Below are 23908 nucleotides of genomic sequence, written 5' to 3'. Positions count from 1 at the left end.
AATGTAGGGGGAAGGAGTCTCCCAAGTGCTGTGGGAAGGGTAATGCTCTTAGCCCCTTCAGTAACAAATTGGTATTGACTGTCGATATATATGTGCTAAATTTACATGACTATTTTGGAATGCTGGAGATTGACTGCACTTAAAGCCAGTCTAGGTGGTAAGATGATGCTTTGTGCATTTTCTAACGAGTTAGCACAATTACAATGTAAATAAAATTATCCATGTATTTGAATAGTTAATCATGCCAGGCATCTTCATGAAAAGAAATGAATCCCTGGCTCAAAGTGTAAGCATAAGTTTACCATTGGCTGCAAGCATTACGAGACTGAAAAAATTACTCACGCCCCATTGCTGATGGCAAGCATGGTAACTGGGCCATCAGACATGGTAATGCCTCCACCAAAAAGGCTCTCTATGGCAATACACTGGACTCTGAATTGAACTGCTGCAGCATTGGTAAGCAGAGTTTTCAATATATGTGAACATAAATGTTGTGCTTTTCCTTACCACCTCTGGACAGAAAGGAGAAAATAAAAGCATGTCACGTACACAAATGTGTATGCCCTCACTGAACGGGCTAACTTAACGAAGCTGGTTGACTCGTTGCTACAGGAAATGCCATCACTGATGTAGTCAGTCGATGCAGCTGTATAAATTATTAATGTTGAATTCCAATGGCAGATCCAGATCAAGTTTTTCTGCTCTGTATGGAGCAATCCTATTCCAATGGCATAATGGGAGCGTGAGCTGTGTGTTCCAATGTCAGATTGGGACCAGCCGCTGATACCGGATTGCTCCGTGGAGCAAAAATATTTGCTCCGCCGAAATCGGCAGATTTGACCGGAAGTCCTCGTGACGTATTTCCTTCACCCACCTCTGCTTCCTGTCACGGTCGCCTGTTTCCGGTCGCGGGCAGCTATGGACGACATGGGAAACGTGGACGCCGCTTCGTGCCGTGCGATTTTGTTCGCGCTCCTAGACAGCTCAGACTCGGACATTAAGATTTCCAAGTCGAGTGATGATTCTTCTGACACGGACAGTGAAATGGGGTGGTGGGTTGCGCTTCCAAGCGCTTGTTCCTCTCTCTATTCTAGCGCCCTCTCACTTGATTTTCCTCTACTAAGTGCCCCCGCGGGAGCGCACGCATTCCCTTCGCAGATATGGTGTGAACAGATGAGAGCGATCTCAGTCGGACTGATGCGCTCCGTTCGTGATCCGGCCGAGCGCTCGCGATCTACCATTGGAATTCAACATAAGACAGTGGTGGAACAACTGCACCAATTATGCCAACTTTCAAGCCACTGCTTGAATGTGTTAGCCAAATAAAGAACTAAGGGCAAAACATACTGATCCTGATTAAATTTAACTCTTTCCATACCGTGCCCATTAGGCATCATTAGCCTGCCAACGATGGTTTGAAACGCCGCTTTCGAGACCTTGCGCGTCGCTCACGGGCTCATTGCACTATGGGATGTGAAGGTGGAGAACTATATTTTTGTTTGCTAAGCAGTTTGCTTTTTACTCGCACGTGGGGATTTTCGAACGTGCTCTGAAGTTTTTGCGATCGTCAAAGTAGGTAGCAAAAGTGGCCGCCAACTATCGATGGTTTGAAAACGCCACGTTCGAAACCTTCAGTGTCGCTAATGGACACTCTACACCATAGGACGTGAAGGAGAACTATCTTTTTGTCTTCTAAGCAATTCGCTTTTTCCGTGCCAGGTGTTAATTTTTTAATGTTCTCTGAAGTTTTGCAATTGTCAAAGTAGAATGCAAAAATGGCCGCCTCCGGGAGCGATGCGCCCACTTTGAAAGATAGCAGATCTTGCGACTCCGTTGCATCTGTGGCTGATAAAGATGGATCGAGCAGCAGTGAGTCTGTGAATGCTGCCTTTTCGTTAGACTTCGAATCTGAGAGTGACGATGACACAAGCCAGACCAAAACGTTAGCCGCCGCATCCTGGCACGCGGAACTGTCGTGCTTGCACTTAAATTTTTGTAGTGAAATACCTGTTCAATTAAAAATTTTGATTTTTACGGAAATAGTGCGTGTTAGATGGTAATAGATTTTGTCTATCTCATAAATTTTGTTACATATTTTTCAGAGTAGATACAAGCGTGTCTTCGCAAACTTTGTTCAAATTTATCCCACAATCTTGATTCTCATAATTTCTCATAATTCTCATAATATTTAGTGCAGTAGTACAAAAAAAAAAAAAAAAAAAAGGCCGGCGTAACCTTCACAAAGCCCTATTTTCCTCATGGTAGGGAAAGAGTTGAGCTAAAAAGCTAAAAGTTAAGCTAAAAGTTTGGGCAGCTTGGAACACATTTTTAGCCCCGCTTTTATTACAAGCATTGTATAAGTGGCTCGCGCCATTTGTACAAACTGTAATGAGTAGGGGTGTGTGAATATTTAAACTTTCGATTAACGAATTGAATAGTCACTATTCGTAAATGCAAATATTTTTCTAATACTTTTCGAATATTTCAAAATGTCCACTGCACCTAAATAAACATAAAATTGGAGTATAGTACGGTAAATTTTCACCTGCGCGGCCATAGTACAGATGTAAAACATGAGAACTTGCATATGGGAGCAGGCTACGTCACTTAGCTAGCCACAGTTTATAGGCTGCACAGCGATTATTCGCACTCTCTGAAGTGCCTGTGCATGCAAAGAAACTACTTGTTTGCTTCTAATGCTCCAATTGTGCTTTTGATAAACAATGCTTCATAATGTACTATGTAATCATAGAAACTTGTTAAGAATACTGAGATGTGAACATGGTTTCATATTAATGGGGATTCGAAAAGTATTTATTTGATTCGATTTGCTTCTTGCGCTTTTCGATTCGTATTTGATTCGGTCTGAAAAATTGCTGTTCATACACCCCTAGCTATGAGCTCCGAAAGTGCTTGCGTGTCGTCCACCCAGTCACAGCTTACTATACCCGCTAAAATGCAAGCATGCAGAGCTGCACCACCGTCACGCACATACATTGCAAACACTTGAGGCAACAAAGGCAGCTGAGGCAAGCAGTGTACGGGATCAAACATGCCACCGTCCACGGGATTGCTGTGAAAAGGGTTAATAATTCGCTTACAAGTTGGGACCTTCCTCGCAATCCTGCACAATTGGAAGAGCAGATTATGTTGTAATTTAATCGGCTTTAACATGTTTTACAGCACAGCTATAGATATATGCTGGAGAGATTCTGCACAAAAGAACAAACCTGTTGACATCTTCACTGTAATTTCAGTTTAGTCGTGCACGTCCTAGGGCTTGGTCTTGTTAACACGCTCTAGTTCTCCTAACTTTTTGTTCTTGCTCGTGTGAAGTGCGCCGAACACGCAACAGTTGATGCAAGCTTAAATAGTAGAAATGGCATTATAGCATGATGTATGCACATGGGAAGGCATTCTATTCAAGATAATAAAACTAGTCCGGTACTTTACAATATGAATGCATTACTGATATGCATAAAGCTGGCTACAATATAAGTATTTATTGACTATCTCAGGTAAAATTAGGACCATATCGGGTATAAAGATATATGTTGAACACTGTGCCAAAAGTGCTTGTCGCTGTATTAAATTGAATTTTTGCCTGAGCCAAGACCTTCCTTGAAAGGTGCAATGGTTGTACCACCACTGAAAAGACAATGTGCACGTTGTGGGGTGGCAATAATGCTTCACACACTGTTCACCGTAGAGTGAAGCAATTAAGCAATGTTGTGTTAAAAGGGACTGTAAGACTTTGTAAGTTATCGAAGATAACCAAGAAAGAAAGGTAGCTGATGAATGTCCAATGAGTTTAAGAAAAAGAAAATCCAGGTTTTTTGGAAATGTATATGGTGTGGGGCTTCCACTCTGCGTGCGGCTAGGGCTGAAGGCGAGCTCCGGATCTAGCCCCACGCAGTCGCTTCGTGGTACTCCCAACCCGTAGCGCGGGAATTGCGGCTACGCCGGGTTTAAATGAATAAGGCAACCAGCGTTGTCAACGGTAATAACGTTTATTGCTATTAGCAATAGCGAACACTCGCAGAGGGACGTCCTCTCAGTAATAGTAGTAAATAGGCTTGCCTCGTTGTCTGGGTGGGTCAGACAAACTAGGTTACTCACGGGATGCGGCAGGTGATTTTGTCCAGGCGGTCCAGGTGTCTGCGTCCCAAGAGAGAGCGTCTCCCCCGGTGGCGCGCTTTTATGCCTCTTTACCTTTTTGCGAGGGGAAGTCCTCCTCGCCTGCCGGATACGTTTCCCTTTCCCGTGAGCCGCGTGGGGGGAGAGGGGTACACGCATCACAAGAGCGACGGAGAAAGGGAGGGCGCGTAGTGCCTCTCTCCCTTGTCTATGCCGGCCTGACCCGTCGGCCACGTGCGAACGGGACGACGCGGGTACGCGGGAGTAAATGGAGGCGGGTGCTCCCCACAATGGACAACAGTGATAGATGGGACAGCAGTGTGTAGGTGGATAATTATAAATGACAAATTTAAACCTGTTGAAGTTCTGTAATTATGCACTGTATTACAGTTAGAAAGCCATGACTGCCTTTCTTCTCCAAGGAGCACACACCTGCTTGACCTATAGGGGAAAGCCTACTATATAGGTTTCCCAACTCTGGAATGGACAGTCTGAAGAGGGGGCTAGGATGACCGACCCCATCTATACCAGGAGCCGCATGCCTGTATGGGCAAGAAGTTGCGCAATAATTTTTCATCCACCATGTTGTGATTTACTACAAGAAAGATGCAGTTGTTGCCTGGCTAATACAGCTACAAATACAGATAGTACAAATAATCTGAACCATTAAGGCCAACAGCACTAGAGCCATGACAAAAACTAAACCGCATTTATGTTTTTTACAATGCTACAGAAGAAAAAAAGAGAATGTGCAACTAAGCTGTCGGGCATTATTGAAAGGAACTGTGGTTTTTATTGACTGTTATTCATTAAAAAAAAAAAAGAAAGGCCTTAGTAGGGACATTTGGCTGACCTGGCACTAAGGGTCAAGTCGAGACTGGGACATTTGCTCAAGAGTCGGAACTGTCCCGCTAAATCTTGGAAAGTTGGCAACCCTACTACTATACCTCTATGCCCATCGTAGTGCATTGCAGACAGATGGGCGACTATTCTGGTTGGTTAGTTAAAGGGACCCTGAAACGATTTTGATGATTTTCTACAAACTTACTCAGTTGTTCGAGTAGGTCCTTCTGATCACTAATTGACGCATCTAAGTGTTCTGCGTAAAGCGTGTAATCTATTATAAGGTTTTAAAAATCCACATCGTTGCCGATCGCAGCACACTGCTCGGCGGAATTTTAAGCCGCCCCTACCCATATGGCGTAAATCACCCAATTGACGTCAGTGGGGCGAACTATCCGATTGGCAGACCAGGGCGCGTGATCGATAATTTTGCCAACTTTATGGTAAACAAATGATGTTCGTAATAGTTGGAATGTTAGTTAATTTGTTCTTATAAAACGAAAGTAGCATAAAGAGAATGCACAAGAACAATATATTAGTACACTTAAGCACTTCCGGCACACAGCAAGTGTCGTCTGCTTGTGTTACAACATTCTCTGTCTTTGACGAGAGCTCCGCCGTTAGTGTCGGTTTGTCTTTTCGCGAGCACTATGATTAGACTTTGTTGCGTCGTGGACTGCAAACATAGCGACTGGCAATATGTCAAGCTGCGACATCGTGTCCCTCTGCGAGCCAGTAGACGAACTGACTGGCTGCAGTGCATCGAAGTGCCGCTGTCTGATCGGCGCCAGGATTTGCGCGATTGAGGCCGTCACTTTACACCGGAAGATTACTAATGCATAAGCGTTTTGCGAGTCCAGTATTAGGGTAAACGCAAGCGCAAAGGGACGGCCTGGCCGTGTCCCCTTGCGTGTCGTTTCAGGAGATGAACAGAAGCGCAAATGTGAATGGTTTGCACGGTGCAACCACCTGGTGGCATAGAGCTCAACCACACACAGTAGCAGCAACAACATGTATTCTTTGCTGCTGGTGTAAATTTTTCGCGGGGGTGTGCTCATTAACACGTTGTTTTTGTAAATGTTTAAAATTGTTACACTTGGTTAGAGCAGTATTAGCTCTTTCTTTGGCTGGTTAAGCTCTACGCCAATGGGTGGCTGGACCGTGGAGACCGATCAGGCAGCTTACGTACGTCTACAAAGTTCCTTGATCAGCTTGAGTTTATGCCTCCACCGTTGGGTCGAAACGTTCAGCTAGTGTGTTATTACCGGAATAGCAGACACGTTCGGTGCTGCGACAAAATGCTTGCAACGCACGCTGCTTCGATAGCTCTCGCTTGGGGTCGACGGCCAAGCGGATAGAGGAGAGGTTTCGCATGGGCGGGCTCCAAAACAACTGGAAGGCGATGATGTGACGTCGCATCATGACGCAGAAGCAGTGAAGGCGGAGCTTAGCCGCGATCGCTCGGTGAACGAGTTCAGGAGGAAAAGCATGGCTATGGAGGAGGGTAACTTGTAATCGCTGGTAGCTCCATTAATACGTAACACTTCACTTAAGTTGTGGTGCGAATGTTCTACTTAAGCTGTACTCTACTCGTCTACAAAATTTGTCCGAACTGTTTCAGGGGCCCTTTAATTTGAGCATGTCTGTGTGTGTGCAGGGCTGAGCAAGCTGTCCCTTGAGGGCAAACAGTTCGCAGACCCGGAGGTTCTTCGGCGGCTGACGACCTCGGTGAGCTGTGCCCTGGATGAGGCGGCGGCTGCGCTCACGCGCATGCGGGCCGAGCACGGCGGGGGTGCCCCCCATCAGCAGCAGCAACCACAGCATCAGCAGCAACTGCAGCAGCAACCACAGCAGCAGCAGCAACTGCAACCACAGCAGCAATCGCAGCAACAACAGCAGCCTCAGCAGCAATCGCAGCAGCAACAGCAAGGAACAACTGGAGGAGTGCCTGCAGCAGCAGTCAACAGCAGCCGGACCCTGGCGGAAGCGTGTAGTGAGGGGGACGTACGTGCCGTGCGTCAGCTGCTTGACGAGGGCCGCAACGTCAACGAGGTCACCGAAGAGGGGGAGAGCCTGCTCTCTCTCGCCTGCGCCTCGGGATACTGTGAGCTGGCACAGGTATTCCATGTCCCCTCTTGGCTGCCGTTGTAAAAGAACCCAATTGGTTTCAGTGACTGCATGGAGTGCCCAAGTGCTGGCAAGTGCTTGTGCTAAGTGAGAGATGAATTGAATTTGCACTGGGATGAGTCAAATGCAGAGCGCACACACCTGTGCTGTTCTTTGATTGGTCCCAGTGCCTCAACTATCCAGCCCACCTTTGCACTAAGGTGATAATCATACCAGTGCTTGGTGGTGAAACAGCTGTGCCAATTGCACCAAATTGGGCCAAGAGCAGTGCTTTACACCATCCCGGGGAACTATAACATAAAGCTAGTCCAAGCTTTTCTATCCTATTTTTGCAATCAGACTTCCACGATTGGTCAAAATTTTTTCAGACCCCCCCATTTCGCTTGTTTGTTAAGAGACGTCAGGAAAACCGCGAAAGCTCCTCATCTTATATTTATTTATTTATTTATTACATGCTGCAGACCAATCTGGTCCAAGCAGGACGGGCAATACAATTTACGATATATCTCTATTACGCAAAAAGAGAACAAGAAAAGAAACATGATAGCACCTGAGGAAGGAGCACAAAAAGACATGATCATCTCGTCATACAGTGTGTCATAATGTTCTGTTAGGCTGTTCCAGTTGGGCACAGAACACGGAAAAAAGGAAAACTCATAAATGTTTGTTCTCGCAAAGTAAGGGGTTAGAAACTGTGTCAAAACAGAAACAGAAGTCGCAGGGCACCTTTTTCATTGCGGGGTGCTCTTCTCGTCGTGACGATTGCATTCATGAGGCTGACGTAACGTGCAGCTTCTGCCACTGTCGGGCCTGAATCGCCTGTGCTGTCGCTTTCCGTGTCGTCCTCATCACTGTCTCTAGTCCACACTTCGGCAACAACAGAGGCAACGATTGCAAAAAGTCGAACCTCGTAGCTGACATCTCTTCGCGGTCGCAGCAGCGCTTCTGAGCAACTTCTTCGCATTCTAAATGCCACACACCGTAGTCAACAGCAGATGCCTGTCGCGTGCCAGCGCCGTCTTCTTTGTGTCACGCTCGACAGCACGAACGCTGTCTAATTTTTCTTCTATGCTGAGCAGCCGGTGTCTTTTTTATCCGAACTTCGACACAACGCGAGTCCTCGCTTGCACGACGCCACAACGCTCTCTGGCACGGCGCCGAAATGATATTGGTGTTGATGTGGCTTCTCGCGCAAACGCACAGGGCGCTTGGAGGCCGCTGTTCCGATCTCTGAGGCTTGTTGTTCTGCCGGGCCGCCCGATGGAGACGACTCACTGCTGTGCTTGCGCGACGCAAAGTGGTAACACTACGCGTTAACAGATACGTACGCAATAAGCTGGCACGGTTTATGCGGATACGAAACACATTATGTTCAATGGCCCCTTAGTCGGGGATTTGACTTTACTACTTTTAAAACAAAACTACCGTTCAAGCGGGTGTGGTTTAATGAGGTTTTACTCTATACTGCATTTCAATACTAATAAAATACCAAGAACTGCGTACACTAGTCAAAGGTCATGTGGTGGACCTCTTATGCAGCGTCACGTTTTTGCCGCGTGGGGTGGCAGAGGTAATTTTTCACGACTTTTAGTGATGGATTAAAAATATAAATCCACATTTAATGAGAAAAACATGGCTTGTTTTAGCCACTACGATAGGGAATCATTCCATCAGCGATGTTATCTCGATTCAAGTTTTGAGCGGTTGTCTGACCCTTTAATGGGGACCTTCCTTAAAAAAAACCAGATACCATGGTTGTAATTTAAACTCTCTGGCTGTGTGAAATAACGTACGTCACATTTGCATCAGTTATAAAGGTGTAGGATGGCGTATCTAGGCACCTCTCACTGCTGTTTCAACAATTCTGCAGTTGCTGCTGGCGATGCGTGCCAACGTGGAGGACCGAGGCCTCAAGGATATGACCCCGCTGATGGAGGCGGCCACTGCGGGCCACACTGACATAGTGAAGCTGCTCATAGAGCATGGAGCCGATGTCAATGCACAGACGGCACAGGGTATGTGTCTTACCCTTTCTTTCTCTTTTGTTTGCATGTTTAGACTGGGCTTATGTGGGGTGACAGGGAGGGACCAAACATGCCACAATCTGTCACCAAAGTTCTTTAGGCTTGTATACCGAGGCATCCAGAGTTACAGTGGTTGATTTTCAAAAATAGCTGACGAAGGTATTAAAATTTCTTCCCTCTGTATAGATATTCAAAACTTAGTGCACTTTGGTGCATCACTGCGAAAATCTAATTTAGGTGATGTTGCATAAACACATGGCATGTAAGTTCTAATCTCTTCATTCGCAACTTTTTAATTTGTGATTCTCGTTTTTATCAACATTTTAATTGCACATACCAAAATACAGGGGGCTTATACTGAAACAGTTTAGCAATGTTCCTCATTCAGGCCTCGGCCATATCATAGTACACGAGTGTGTTTCACTTTCACTTTTAATGTGGGTGTGCTTAGTACATTTTAGTGGTGTTTATCTTGTACAGTTAAACTTTGTTATAACGAACTTCAATATAATGAAATTCTCGATATAACGAAGTATTTAGCTTTTCATAACCTCTTGTCCGTAGAACAGCATGTATCTAGAACCTCAATGTGACGAAGGTTTTGTGTGCAATTTCAATATAATGAAATTTCACTTCCCCCGCAGTGGAAACTTCCATGGACGCAGATGGTCAAATGATTGAATTACTAACAACTGCTTGCAAATGCACCTCTCAAATTTCGCTAGAGCGACCACCGAAGTGGAGCCATGTCATGTTTCGCTTGAAATCCAAGTGCCATAAGATCCAATCGCAGCACCTGCACTTTGTGCTTTAGGTGCAAGTGAAAGTGTGTGAGGGTGAGACAAGATGGGGCTTCATGAGTGCTGCCTTCCTGTGTGAGCAAAGGGAAAGAGGGGGAGGGGAGCTCGCGGTGCGATCAAGCGATCGCGAGGGGGGGGTAAGTTGGAGCACATAACAATTTCTGACGTGCTCGTGTCCGCGGTGGCTGCGCATGGCTGTAAGCATACGCAGCCACGCACCCTGCTTGTAATCTCTGTGTGTGCGGCGGTGGGTGGGTGGGTGGTAGAGTGGGTGAATGAGCCGAGATGGGGGGGGGGGAAGACTGCGTGGCATTATGTAAGCTGTCTTCTTGTGAGTTTAGTATTGGAGGTTGCGTAATCTCGAGTTTTGGTGACTCGTTAGAGTGAAAGGCAGAGGAAGCATTAGCTTCCTGTTGGCCGGCACTTTTAATGATAGCGTCGTCCCAGTGCGGGCAACTCTATCAGCTGCCGGGGCAGAGTGCACGCGAAAGCCTGGCTGGCTTCGCTTAATTCGTGCTGTGGATTTGAAGCTATGGTTGTTCTGGCATGAAACCGTACCGTCAAAACCGGACTATAGGTCAGACCGGAATATAGGTCGATCCCCCCAACTAACGAATTCTAAAAATGAAAAAAATCTTCTTCAATGGCAAAAGTACCGAAAGACACCCTTACCTTGAAACAAATGCGATTCATGCACAATAGTGACAGTATTTATTCAAATGCTGCTCGCATGTGCACCCGGCCAAGTTTTTAACAGTATCGCGCGACCATCGACCCGCGTACTTGTCAGCACCTTATTAACGGCGCTAAGCGGCGAAACAAACGAGATACGCGCACGTGTACACGTGAGCTTACTTTCGCTATTTCTCCGTGCCGTTGATGATAAGGTGCTGACAAACACGCGGGTCGATGCTCGCGCGATACTGTTAAGAATTGGCCATGTGTACAGTACACAGAAGGGCATGAAGTGTGCAAGCGCTACTCCGAATCAGAGCAACGCCTTTAATCAGAGTCGTCCTAACTAGAGTCGGATGACGAGTGCTTCTCGCTGCCCAGTCCAGAGGTGCACGCGATCTCTACCGCTTTCACATGGATGCATTCGGCAGTCACCGACAGCGGTCTTACACGCAGCTCCCGGACGAACTCCGTAACCTTGTGCTCTAGTTCTGCGGTCCGCTGTGGACCGCTTACGAAATGACATTTTCTTTAGGTTACTGCAAGTTGTAATGCGTACGCTGCTTCTGCCTCGGCCAGTACCGACAGCTCTTTTCAGATATTCCAAATTTGCGCTGTTCCGCCAGGTTGCCGTGGGCTTCCGCGTACGCAATCGCCTTTTTCTTAAAGGCGACGGTGAATTACCGTCGGCTTCCACTCATTTTGAAACAAAATGTGAAACAGCAGCCTTTAACCAATATAACTTTGTGACAATGGAAACTCAAAATAGCGGTGAATTTCATGAATTTCTGAAGCCAGCCCCGGCTGGCTTTGAAATCCTTTGGCGTTAGGCCTCGCTTCCTCGAAAGTTCCCTAGCTTTCGCTTGGAGCACTTCTGTTATCACTGGAAGGGCAGCTGCTCTCTGCATCCGAACAAAGTCTGCCAAAACTGTCTCCACTTCGTGGTGATGGCCTTTCCTTGGTCCGCTAAATGCCATCCTCATTGCGGCGCACGCAAAAAGCTGCTGTCGTTGTCCCCTCCAACGATGGACGTTTTTCTCGTCGACGCCGAAGTCCCGGCCAGCTTGAAGGTTCGACGATGCCTTTGTGGCTATCACAACTTTTCGCTTGAAAGCGGCACTGTAGTGGCATCTCCTGCTTGGTGACATCGCGATAACACCACTTCGCACACCGATACGGCCGACACGACACAGGTCAAAATGGCGACCTCGCTTGTGTACGGTTGGCTCCTGGCACGGCTAGTAGCGGCTGCGATACTGACTTTTCTAGATGGCACTAGCTATGCACTATATTTAGCAGTTTCAATGAAAAACTGGCTCGTTTTTTAAAATCCTCGAATCTAAGCCGACCCTAGAGTTTGGAATATGATTATTTGAAAAAAAAAAACAACTATCGGCCTAGATTCGAATAAATACGGTATAAAACATGCCAGCCTCATCCGCATTATAAATGTCCCGCTCGGCGTATTTCGCCAGCATGGTCTCAATGTTTATATTGAGCCAGGCCTGAACAGCAGAATTGTCAACTTGTGTGCTCTCCTCGGAGATAAAAGGGCAGCTTATTCTGTGCCAGTCCTTAAACCGCTGAATCCACCCATTTAATGGGGGACGCGGGTTTTACATCGCGAAAAATGGCCAAAAAATCGATTTTTTGAAAAATCACATTTTCAGTTTCTGTAACTCTTTTTTCTATCTGATTCCGAAATATCATCCATATAAACCACGTACAAGTTCTCTAAAAATTTGTTTTATCAGCCAAGGTGGCGAAAAATTTCGCGGAAATCAAGAAAGAACCGCGTTTTTCAAGCCACAATATCTCTGGAACGGCGCAACCGAGCGCCGCCATCTTGGTCTCGTTGCAAAGCGCATTTCTCCGTCTTCAAATTTGCTGCTTCAGCTATCTCCTCCGTACAGAAACAAGCACACAAAAAGCAAATGACTGAAGGTCGTGCCGGAGTCTGCGATTGGCCGCGCCCGCCACGCGACTCCAGCGCAGTTCGCCATTGGTCCGGCGCTCGCGTCGTCTGCTCGGCTCTTTCACCGCTGTTTGCACCTCGCGAGCCTGAAAGTCTCTACTTGCCGTAATCTCGATGTGTCAAAACGGGTGCTACGCGGACATTGCGGTAGCGTGGCCGATCCCTACGTTTGTGGACGTCTCAGGCCCACGGCAAAGTATTCCGATCATCGGCGACGCGGAGTTCGCGACCAAGGTTCGTGCGCGGAATCCTCGGACATGCGGCTAGGCCTTTCAGCACACAGTGTTTCGGAATTCGTGACCAAGCACATCGCGCTTGCAATCCTCGTACCGCGGCTAAGCATTTCGCGCATAGGAGTCTCTGACTCGTCGATCAAGCACATCGCGCGCGGACATCTCGGGCCCTCACCTAAGCATGTTATGCATCGGCGCCTCCGAATGTGTGACTAAGTACATCGAGTGCCCACTCCTCGAGCTCGCGTCTAGGCATTTCGCATGTCGGCACCTCGAACTGTGTGAACAAGAGCATTGAGTGTCGGCTCCTCGCGTCCGCGTACCCTATCATAGCCCCCCACCCCCCCCCCCCTCATAGAGACAACCGCATCATGAGCTCTGTTCACTAGGCCCCTTGTGCTAGCACAACATCTGACTGCAGAAGTGATCAAGGCAACATACAAAAGTACAATTCTGGAAAGCACCTAGCAGCTACATATCTATCACTGGCTCTCTGATCCTAAGTTCCACAGCCATTGTCAGGTGAAGACGACTTGGAAGGCTACTTACACTCAGAGCCTTCATTCAGTAACATGGTCAATTCTACCAAATGAAAAAAATGCCTCACTGAAAGTAGTGGAGACTGCTATCAATCAGGCAGCCTGCAGGTACAACACTGGAACTATATTCATGCCCACACAGAGTTCTGCACCTCGGTTTGAGACCCAGGCACCATGCTCTTTGTAGAGCATGGTGCCTAATAAAGTTTCTTGTGCTAGTTCAGTGGCCAGTGTGCTATTATTTTGAGAGTGTGTGCGGAAAGAACACTTACAAAACGTAGAGCTTCAAAGCGGTGCCATTTGTATTGCTGTAGATTCACTTCAGCAAAAGCTACATTTGTTTGAAACTTCAAATGCGTTTATTTCAGTTCGATGTTTCTGCACACTGTGCTCCACCTTACGGGTGTTTCTTCTGGGTTGTTTTTGGCCAAAAATGACAAGGGTGGTATCATTTTATTCGTATTGAAATGATCTGGGGGGTGATGCTATTTTTATTACTCTTGCACAGTCATGAAAATTACATTCAGGTATAGTAATCACTGCTAATTAGAAAAAAATTTTCATAATAAATGCAAGATTGTTTTCTTGTCCGCAAAATGCTTCCAAATGAATAAATACAGTGAAATCTCGGTACAATGAACTTCAGGGGACCGCAGGAAAATGTTCGTGATTCTGAAAGGTCGTTATAGTAAAAGCCCAAAAATTAGCCATAACAATAGCATTTCAGTAACGCAAACGTCCTACCATTGAAACAGTACCTCCTTGAACTCGTTTCTCACACAATGTACACGTGATCGTCAGACAAGGCACATTTATTTGAAATAGTCCGTGATCGTCTTCTGACGGGTGCAGCACAGACACTGCAGCACGAACGATTCCAGACCGTCCGCATTCTTATGCACGCCTTCGGTCGCTGTGCCGCTTTTGGCTATAAATATGCGAAGTTTTCGCAAGCAGTCCAACGCATCTGTGGCCGACACAGACTCGTTGCGGTCTTCAGGTGCTGCCGTAACTTGCAGCAAGATACTTGCTGGTGCTTAAAGATTTTCTCCTTATCTTTGAGAATCGTGGCGATCGTCGACCGCGCCACTCCACGTTCTTTAATTAGCCACGACGGATTGTTTCTTCCCGTCTTCTATCTCGCGAAGAACCTCTACTCTCTCGCTCAAAGAAAACTGCTTTCGCTTCTTCGCCGTAGTTAGAGTTGTTGAGCTCATGGCAACGCGAACGCTGGCACGCACTTCTAACACAATAATATAACCAGAAGAAAAACAAGATGGACAGGCCTGATACGGGTGACAGCACGCAAACAACTGAGAAAACAAGCAAGAAAAACGTGATGCGTCGTCACCTCCGCAACAGGAAAAAAAGAAAAGGCCCACATCAGCGTTAATTACTTTTTTTTTTCTTCTGCCGCACCGTCTCAGGTTTTACTAGCCCATGCTCCCCGCCTCTCCACTCACAAAACCTGGTGCGTCGTTGCCTCCACAACGGAGAAGGAAAAAAAAAAGTCTCCGCCCGCATCTTTCTCCTTCCGCGCCATCTCAGGTTTTTGCGGGAAGCAAGTTGCAAGGTGGCCCGCTCTTCGCGCTGCGTCGTCTGCTAGCTTAGAGCTCCGACTGCCGTGACGGATACACTGAAATCTAAGAATCCTCGCATTTCGGGATGTGAGTTCGTAGTACTGAGGTGTTGTTAAGATGACACGGAAATTAAATAACGATCGTTATTCTGAAATGTTCGTTATTCTGAAGTTCGTAGTACCCGCCGTGGTTGCTCAGTGGCTATGGTGTTGGGCTGCTGAGCACGAGGTCGCGGGATCGAATCCCGGCCACGGCGGCCGCATTTCGATGGGGGCGAAATGCGAAAACACCCGTGTGCACGTTTTAGGTGCACGTTAAAGAACCCCAGGTGGTCAAAATTTCCGGAGTCCTCCACTACGGCGTGCCTCATAATCAGAAAGTGGTTTTGGCACGTAAAACCCCAAATATTATATTATTAAGTTCGTAGTAGTGAAATATTTTTACATTGAAACTATAAGCAGTCGGCACGGGATTTCTTAAAAGTTCGTTAATCTGCAATGTTTGTTAATGTGGTGTTCGTTGTAACGGGGTTTGACTGTATAGCATCACCCCCTACAGTAGGTCTTTAGCAATTGTGTCATGCATTTAGTTTTTGGTTTAGCAAGACGGAATCATCAAAAAGTCCCGTAACGAGTTTGAAATTAATTTGACCTCAGACCTAAATATTTTTTGAACTGCTATAGCTATCAAAAATCTAATTACAGATCTGAAATCAGCACAAAAAATTACCCCAGTCAGTGGAGTTTATTAAAGATTCACCCAAAAATAAGAAAAAAATTTTTAAGACCCACGTCCCCCCTTAATGGGCTGAAACTGTCGTGGCCCAACAAGTTGGCAAATGACCTGACCTTTGCTTGGAGAATCGGACCACTCACAGGCACATTCTGGGCTCGACAACTTCATACTTTGATGAAAGCATCCGCTTCCTTGCTAGTAATCCATAAACTTCTTGCAGTTGCTGTTGCACCTTAACCCTGTTTTTCCAAATTGCCGCCGTACTTCTGCGTGACAGAAACCTTCTTTCGACCACTTTCGACGTCTTTAATGATGCTTTGCTTCGTCTCCAAGGATAAAGCTTGACATTTTCTTTAGTTGGAAATATCAGGTGGCATGGCAACTTAGCCCAGCGTGACACAAGTAGCGTGACACAAACACGAGACAAGGAAACACGTTTTCCGGTAGCTAGGCCTACTATGCTGGCAACACACTTCGGTACCACAAGACGACGACTCGCGCACATCCATGATAACAACAAAAGGAAAAGCAGAAGGCTGGCACATGTGCAGAGCCAGCCTGTCAACCGGCCACCCGCAGCGATTGGACCTTCCCAATGTTTACCCTTCTCGCCAAGTGGCTGCAATTGTAGTATTTCACTGCACTAATTAGTAGCATGTAGTTTCTTTTCCATTTAAACCACTTTGGCAGGCCCTCTTGAAGCATATCCATACCCAAGCTCAGCCCTGTGAGAGAGAGATCCCACCTTTACTGAGGTGTTTACTGGATTTCTGTTGGATGCACATATTGTGAATTGCAGGAATGCATAAAACTGAACGGAAGTGTCTGAAAGAGTACTTGAGACGAAGCACCATGCTGTGCAGGGCACACGCCGCTGATGTTTGCCTGCCTGGGGGGCCACGAGGCTGCGGCTCGGGCCCTGGTGGAGGCGGGTGCAAACCTTGAGGAGCACAATGAGAATGGCCACACCCCCCTCATGGAGGCTGCCTCTGCAGGGCACGTGTCGACTGCCCGTGTCCTTGTGGCTGCTGGTGCCTCCATTAATACCCACTCCAATGAGTTCAAGGAGTCTGCGCTCACGCTTGCCTGCTACAAGGGTAAGCTGGCTTGATCACTTGTGCACCCGCTCCCTTTTCTGACCTTGGTGATGTAGGTGAATGTGACTGCTGCCGCTTCTTGCTTTTGCTCGTTTCAATGCTGCAGGGAATAAGCTCAGTCTTGGGGAAGCTGCTTGCCATGATAGCCATAATGTTTGCCAACCAATGATGGGACGTAAATGTGTGTCTATCTCCCATGCTCTTAGATTTGTGCCATGCTTGTGCTATGCTCTCAGTTTTTTGATGGGTTTAGATAGGGAATGCAGGCAGGTAGTGAACCCATTGTTGTGTTTTGAACCTGTCTGGACACTGCACTGTTGCTGTTTTTGAGCCTTCAAGCTGAATGGATGAGGTGGCACAGAAATCGAGCTGGAAGTAATTTTTTCTTTTTTTGTTGTTGCTTTGTCTGTGCAGGGCATCTTGAAATGGTGCGGTTCCTGCTAGAAGCGGGCGCTGACCAGGAGCACAAGACTGATGAGATGCACACTGCCCTCATGGAGGCCTCCATGGATGGCCATGTCGAGGTGGCCCGGTTGCTGTTGGACTCGGGGGCTCAGGTATGCCGTGCAATCGCCCATGTGCAGTCTTTGTCTAGTGGGCAACTATCAAAACTTTTCAGTGTTGTGCAATGCTCATGCAATGCTCAACGCACAGTTGTGCATGTGGAAGTGCTTTTATGAATGAGTATTCTTTGTTTCTGTGCATCGTAGGTGAACATGCCGACAGACAGCTTTGAGTCACCATTGACACTGGCAGCCTGTGGGGGCCATGTTGAGCTGGCTATGCTACTCTTGGAGCGGGGTGCCAACATTGAGGAAGTGAATGATGAGGGCTACACACCACTCATGGAGGCTGCTCGTGAGGGCCACGAAGAGATGGTGGCCCTGCTCCTCTCTCAGGGTGCTGACATCAATGCCCAGACGGAAGAGACACAGGTGAGTTTCACTCTCCGGTCTGTGCCACACACTTCCCTGGGAAGCAGCAGGTGCACTTGCATGTAACCATGCCGGTGCAGCACAGCTACAGTCTAACTGTGCAATAACGAAAGTCCAAGACAACGAAACTCGTGCCATAGTGAAATATTTTTGTATCCCCATAGGATTTAGTAGATTTTGTATACCTCTGCAGTGAAAATGCATTGAACGCAACCACGTTGGAACCTGGGGGCCACATGCATGACACTTGTGCAGGTCATTTATTCTTTCGCAGCCGATGGTCATTTGTATTCTTGGAACTGCGCTGCTTTTCAAGACAGGTACCGTTTGGGATTGCATACTTCCACTCCGGTGCCCTTGATACAGTCGAATTTCATTACAGTAAAACCTTGTTAAACCTTGTTAAATCTTTCTTGGCTACCCACTTAAGGGCAGTAAATGAAATGCATTTATTTTTTCCAACTGGCCGATTTTTCGGATGTTTTCGTGGCCCCTAGGGAGCTAGGAAAATCGGACGTGGACAGGGCAATTGACCAAGAAGATGCTTCAAATGGTCCGTGGGGCAAACGAGTGGCGGAAGGAGGACAAGAACAGAAAGGACGCAGGCATTGAGGAATGAACGGGAAAGGAAGCATGCTGCCGCCGTTTTGAAGGAGCTTGAGCTCAAAAAACAGTGTTGGCTGATGCCGAGGTTCAGGTGTCCCTAATCCAAACCGAAATAAACTTTTTAAAGCAGTGAAACACAACACTGAGGCGTCATGCACGGGTTGAGAGTATGTCAGGATAGTTGAGGTTGACGCACCAGCTGTTGAGAGAGAATCTCAATTGTGACAAAGTTCGGGCCTCATACCACTGAGCTTGCTATCAGTTGATAGAAATAGCTCATATTCGAAAATATTTTCTTCTGTATGCATCTCCTTTTTATTCGTATTGTGAGAAGGTCCAACTCGATTTGAGAATTTTTTTCAGAATACATTTGCTGTGCATTTTACTAACCCCTCCTTTCTATTCTCTTTTTGAATAGAATAGACACTACTCCTTAGTATTCAAATTATATTAAGTTCTTTTTTTGAATTTTTTTCATATGCTTACTAGAGAGTGACAGCATCAGGCTATATGGTTTCAGCCAGTCTTGAAATAAAGCATAGTTCTGTTTCACTCAGGGAATTTTGCAAAGGCACTCGGGGAAAACTTGGGAAACTCGGGGAATTTGGAAATGTCAACTTGGTAGACACCTTGGTATTGTTTGAATTCTCACAAATGCTTTTATTTTCAAGAAAATTGTTCAAAAATTGCCTCTGTAGTGCAATCGAATAACAAACCTAAACAACCTTCGATGCCTTCATATGCTTTATTGCATAACGTGGATGTGTTGTGGTGAAATTGACTTTAGTGAATGGGTCCCGATGGTGCAACACATGTTAGACCCTTTCGCCTCTTGCTAAAAGCCTGGGTGTGTATTAGAGTTCTGCTTTGTTTAGGAGCTTTAATGTCATTTTTACGTTAGTTTTTAGTTTGGACATTAGAAAGTGGGTGTGCATTTGATTCTGGGCTGTGTTAGATTGGGCAAGTACTGCCTTGTGAATCAGCCGTGTGTTCTAGTGTTTTTTGTACGACTTCTTTAATTCGACTGGCCGGATAATTTGATAAATTTTGTGTGTTCCATCAAGGTAGAATTAACATAAGTTGACTATTTAATAATGGCTTACTAGTTTTAGTTTAGTGTTGTAAATGTAATTCCAATATTCAGAAATTAGCTCATAAGTCAATCTGCAAATAATTATTTTGTTTTCAATTCAATATTCGAAGCTAAGTATTCATATTCTTTTCGAATTTCAAACGTTTAATATTTGCACGTCATTACAAGTAATTCATTAGTCTGTAGCAGTAAATCTCTTGTGTTCCCTTAGGCAGGGTAATGAAAGCATCTTGTGCACTTTTTTGTGCTTTGCTCAAAGTAGAAAGTGCGGCAAATTATTTCTTGAGGGCAGGACTGACCTGGTTGTCTCTGTGACTGCAGGAAACGGCACTGACGCTGGCCTGCTGTGGGGGCTTTCTGGAGGTTGCTGACTTCCTGCTCAAGGCGGGCGCCCAGCTGGAGCTAGGCGCCAGCACTCCACTCATGGAAGCTGCCCAGGAAGGGCACCTAGAGCTTCTTCGGTACCTCATAAATGCTGGTAAGGAATTCTGGCTGCACACAAGGCGCCCTGGATCTTGGGCTCATCTGAGCTAAATACAGTCGACTGTGGTCAGTAAAACCATGACAAAACCTTTTTTATTATTGTAAAGCTACCTTTCCTGCGAAAGCGTCTGCCCAACTACTTGCACGGACATTACAGAATTACTGAATGCATTACAGAATGCATTGCAGTTGTGTTGTATTTCACCAGGTGTCCCGACATATAGCAGTTGCATGCTGCATGTAGCTGCACCTGGTTAACTCAAGCAGGCTAGGTGACTGTCACCACCCCGTATTAAAGAAGATGTCATTAAATCATTGTCAGTGACAGTGTCGTATCCTGCCATAGGTTAAGGGTTTCGACATGTGCGCCGTGTAGTTTGAGATACCTGTGTTTACTCTTCCATACATTTTATGGCACCTCCTTGCAAGGTATGAAACGTGGCGAAAGAAGCGAATCGTAGGGTAATGCTGCGACTACAACGAGGCCATGTCAGGCCCAGCAGACCGCTGTACAGAGAGCAGCGCAAGCCGTAGGTTGCTGTCATGCTGAGCGGACAGTTCAGATCGTTCTCGTGAAAACGATGCAGAGAGACTTTGCCGCGAAGACCCTCTAGCATGTGCTGCTGAAAATGGAGCCGCTGCTCCAGCTTACGCTGTGACTATGCTGAGTGTGCCATGAAGGTTGTGGGGTCTCTCACACCCGTACTCTTGGGACAAAGGAACGACAACACAGTAGTGCAAACAATCACAAGGGCATTTATTGCACCTTTCATAGATCAATGCCTGCTAGCCGAGTTGCTATCCACAAAACATGCCGATGGGCACGCGTCAAATCTAGAAGTCCAACTCACCGCGAACGCATCGCGAGCGAATATGTTCGCCCCATGCTGGATCCCAACGCCTGGTCATTCGCGTGTACGGTCACGCGGACGGTGGCGCGTTCCAAGGCAGCCACGCGAGGCGGTCTCGCAGAAGCATGGGTCGGCGCGCGGGACGTCCACGCTGTTCCCCGACCCGCCGGGAAAAAGACAGCCCGTCCTCCCCTGCGCCCCCAAGTAACCCTGCCGTGAGGCGGTGTTAGCAACGCAACACTCGCGCCATCTCTCGCGCTGCGCCCCAACCACATCGACAGCCGCGGGCATCATGCAGGCCACGCGGCGAAGCCGGATTACAGGAGACGCGCCATGCAGGAAAAACATATCAGGGGACGTGCGAGAGTCGCGCATCCCCACAAGGTTGGCGACTTTTTTTTTTTTTTTTGCAACGGTGATTCTCAGCAGTCAGATGGTCAGCTGAGAAGTACCTTCGAAAAAAAAATGATTTGTGGCCCGTTCTACTGCTTCACATGTAGGCAGCCGCATGTGCATACTTCCAGTAGCATGGAAGTGCGCAATGTTGATCTATCTTAAGTAAGCATACCTGCAAGATTCAAATACTTACACACTCCTGGTGACCTCGGTTTTTATTCCTCACCGCACAGACCACCATTTGGACCACCCTGGTTTGTATTTCCCATGAACATGCTATCAGGTGAAGATCGAACGAAGATAATCCAATGCTGGGACTAAATTTAAAAAAGAAATTTCACGATCAAAACACAACTTACTTTGATTAAAATATCCGTGCTGAAAGTTGTGCTTCTCAATTATATCTGTTTTTCTGCTTATTTTTCCATCCACCACCTTAGTGTGTACCAACAGCTAAAACTTAGGCCAAAATAGCATTATTGCCCAATTCAGGCTTTTATTTGAGACCCTGTGCTCAGCACATAGGCAAAAATAAATTTTTAGAGGGTAGTATACTTTAGGAAAAGTTCTATAAAAAAAAATTCCAGGTTTTTATCCCTGACCATTTTTTGTGAAGTTTCCCAAAAACGCTGTAATTTGCGTATTTTCACTGTGGTGCTCAGGACTAAAAAACATAAAGGTATTTTTTGAAACTGTTTTAAAAAGCAAGAACTATGTTCGGGCCGCTCAAAAATCAAAATTTTGAAAGAATGTGCAAAGTGGTCAATTTCTTGTGAATTTTTTGCACCGGCTTTTCTACCATTTCGTGAAATTCAAATAGCCCTCATGGTGCCCAAAAACTTTTTCGGCTTAAAATATTTTGGGAAGATACTGTGCAAGTAATGCTTACATACGTGCAACTTTTCGAGAGAAATTAATTTTCTCAAGCGCCACGGTTGGGACAGTTGGCGTGGAATGATCCCAATATTAGGTTCAACATTAGCCTTCCTTTTCTTTGATTTGATATTCGATTCGAAATCTATATTCGATATTCGCACAACTCTAGTTACTTTGTGAAAACAGTGAAAAAAATGTTAGTTCAGAGTCCACGTGCTCTTTTAGCTTAGATTGTCTGCAACAAATCACTTTTTAGACTGTTCATTTGCTTTTGATGAGCACTTGATGCTGAATGCTCACAGGGCCTTGTTTGCTAACCTCCGTGTTGTGTGCAGGGGCATGTGTTAATGCGAAGACTGCCACGGGGGACACCGCTTTGACGTATGCCTGCGAAAATGGCCACACGGATGTCGCTGACCTGCTGCTTCAAGCTAATGCTGACTTGGTGAGTGCAGTTGAGTGTCTTTATCTTTTTCTTGTTACTGGATGTTTAATTTCTTGGGTACTCGCTACCACTTAGGATCAGTGTCATGCTGCAGCCGAATTGCCGTGTGTTGAATTTGTAGCAGCAGCAGCTCTTCTTACTGTGGGAAAAACACGAAAACAAGTAAGGAAATGACTAGACAGGAAATAATGTTCTTTGTAGTTCGATAGTTTCCTTACTTGTTTCAAGTCTTTCCCACTGCAAGAAGTATGAACAACTAGCCCAGCAACAAGTATTAAGCAGCAGCCCTGTCAGCATTGCTGCCATCATCTGCAGGAGCACGAGTCCGAGGGTGGCCGGACACCGCTGATGAAGGCGTGCCGGGCTGGCCACCTGTGCACGGTGCAGTTCTTGCTCAACCGTGGTGCAGACCCCAACCGGCCAACCAGCAGCAATGACCACACACCCCTGTCACTGGCCTGTGCGGGTGGCCACCTGTCGGTGGTCGAGTTGCTGCTGGCTCATGGGGCGGACCCCAGCCACCGGCTCAAGGACAACTCCACCATGCTGATCGAGGCATCCAAGGGGGGCCACACGGCGGTCGTGCAGCTCCTGCTGGATTACCCTAACCTGGGTACGGCTGCGGCAGCAGCTGCCGCCGCCGCGGCAGCAGCGGCCGCAGCCGTGACCTCGACGGCTTCAGCCACCACAGCAGCAGCACCTTCCCCCGCAGTTGAGGTGAGTGCCATGCGACGGTGCATTGCAGCTCAAACAAAGAGCAAGATATCAATTAAATTTTACTTATTTCACTTTTTCTAGAGCAACAGTGAGTTTTCTGCAGGTGATCGCTACCAGCAGAGATTTCATGCACCAGGATATGTTTACATTTGAGGGTTGGTTTTTCTTCCTCCTTCAGTAAGAACTATGTGGACTAGTCTTGGAAAATACTTTTATTATTATTGAGATGCCCTGCAGCTTTTCATACCCTGAAACAGAGTTGTAAGACTTTGAAGTTGACGCTTAGATGAGTGTTTAATTGTGACAGCAATTAATTATATGGGCACTTGAGGTCTGTTCACACTGCCGCTGGGCTGTCACGCACACACTTGGTACCTGCATGGAGGGTTAGACACACACTTGTGTGTTGTTGTCACAAGTGTGTGTGTTGTCACACACACACTTGGTACCTGCATGTTTTCTGTCGGTCTCACCTAGTGCGCCAAGGTGCGACGCCTGGTAGCTTACATGGTTCCTGCTGTGCAGGAGCAGTTGCTTCTGAGTCTCCCTTGTGTATTGCAACACTGTCCAAGGAGCTCTAACACAGCGGTCAGCCTTGCCATTGCTTTCTCTGCTTCAAAACTGACAAACTTTTTTCTTTATTCCTTGAACTCTCAAAATTCTTGTTCTAGAGTAGACTAGACAGAGCAACAAGGTTTGTCTTCTTGGATTTCTTGAATCTTCTATAACCATGAATAGTAA

The 23908-nt window shown here is 46.6% G+C and overlaps 1 protein-coding gene across 14 annotated transcripts in view; it reads left to right on the top strand.

Moving 5' to 3' along the window:
• Positions 1–23908, top strand: part of mask (multiple ankyrin repeats single KH domain) — a 214186-nt gene that overhangs the window by 29413 nt on the left and 160865 nt on the right. For 12 of the 14 annotated variants that reach the window (XM_075684659.1, XM_075684624.1, XM_075684632.1 and 9 more), the window contains 8 exons: positions 6638–7098; positions 8978–9122; positions 16532–16765; positions 17180–17322; positions 17476–17700; positions 19721–19877; positions 22341–22450; positions 22745–23167. In XM_075684659.1, coding sequence (XP_075540774.1) covers positions 6751–7098; positions 8978–9122; positions 16532–16765; positions 17180–17322; positions 17476–17700; positions 19721–19877; positions 22341–22450; positions 22745–23167 — 1785 coding nt within the window. In that variant the 5' untranslated portion in view covers positions 6638–6750. The remainder of the gene's footprint in view (positions 1–6637; positions 7099–8977; positions 9123–16531; positions 16766–17179; positions 17323–17475; positions 17701–19720; positions 19878–22340; positions 22451–22744; positions 23168–23908) is intronic. The other 2 variants (XM_075684584.1, XM_075684679.1) reach the window with 1 other exon arrangement.

This window comes from Dermacentor variabilis, chromosome 1, assembly GCF_050947875.1.
Source record: "Dermacentor variabilis isolate Ectoservices chromosome 1, ASM5094787v1, whole genome shotgun sequence".
Classification (NCBI taxonomy): Eukaryota; Metazoa; Arthropoda; class Arachnida; order Ixodida; family Ixodidae; genus Dermacentor; species Dermacentor variabilis.
This window is presented reverse-complemented; position numbering and strand designations above follow the sequence as displayed.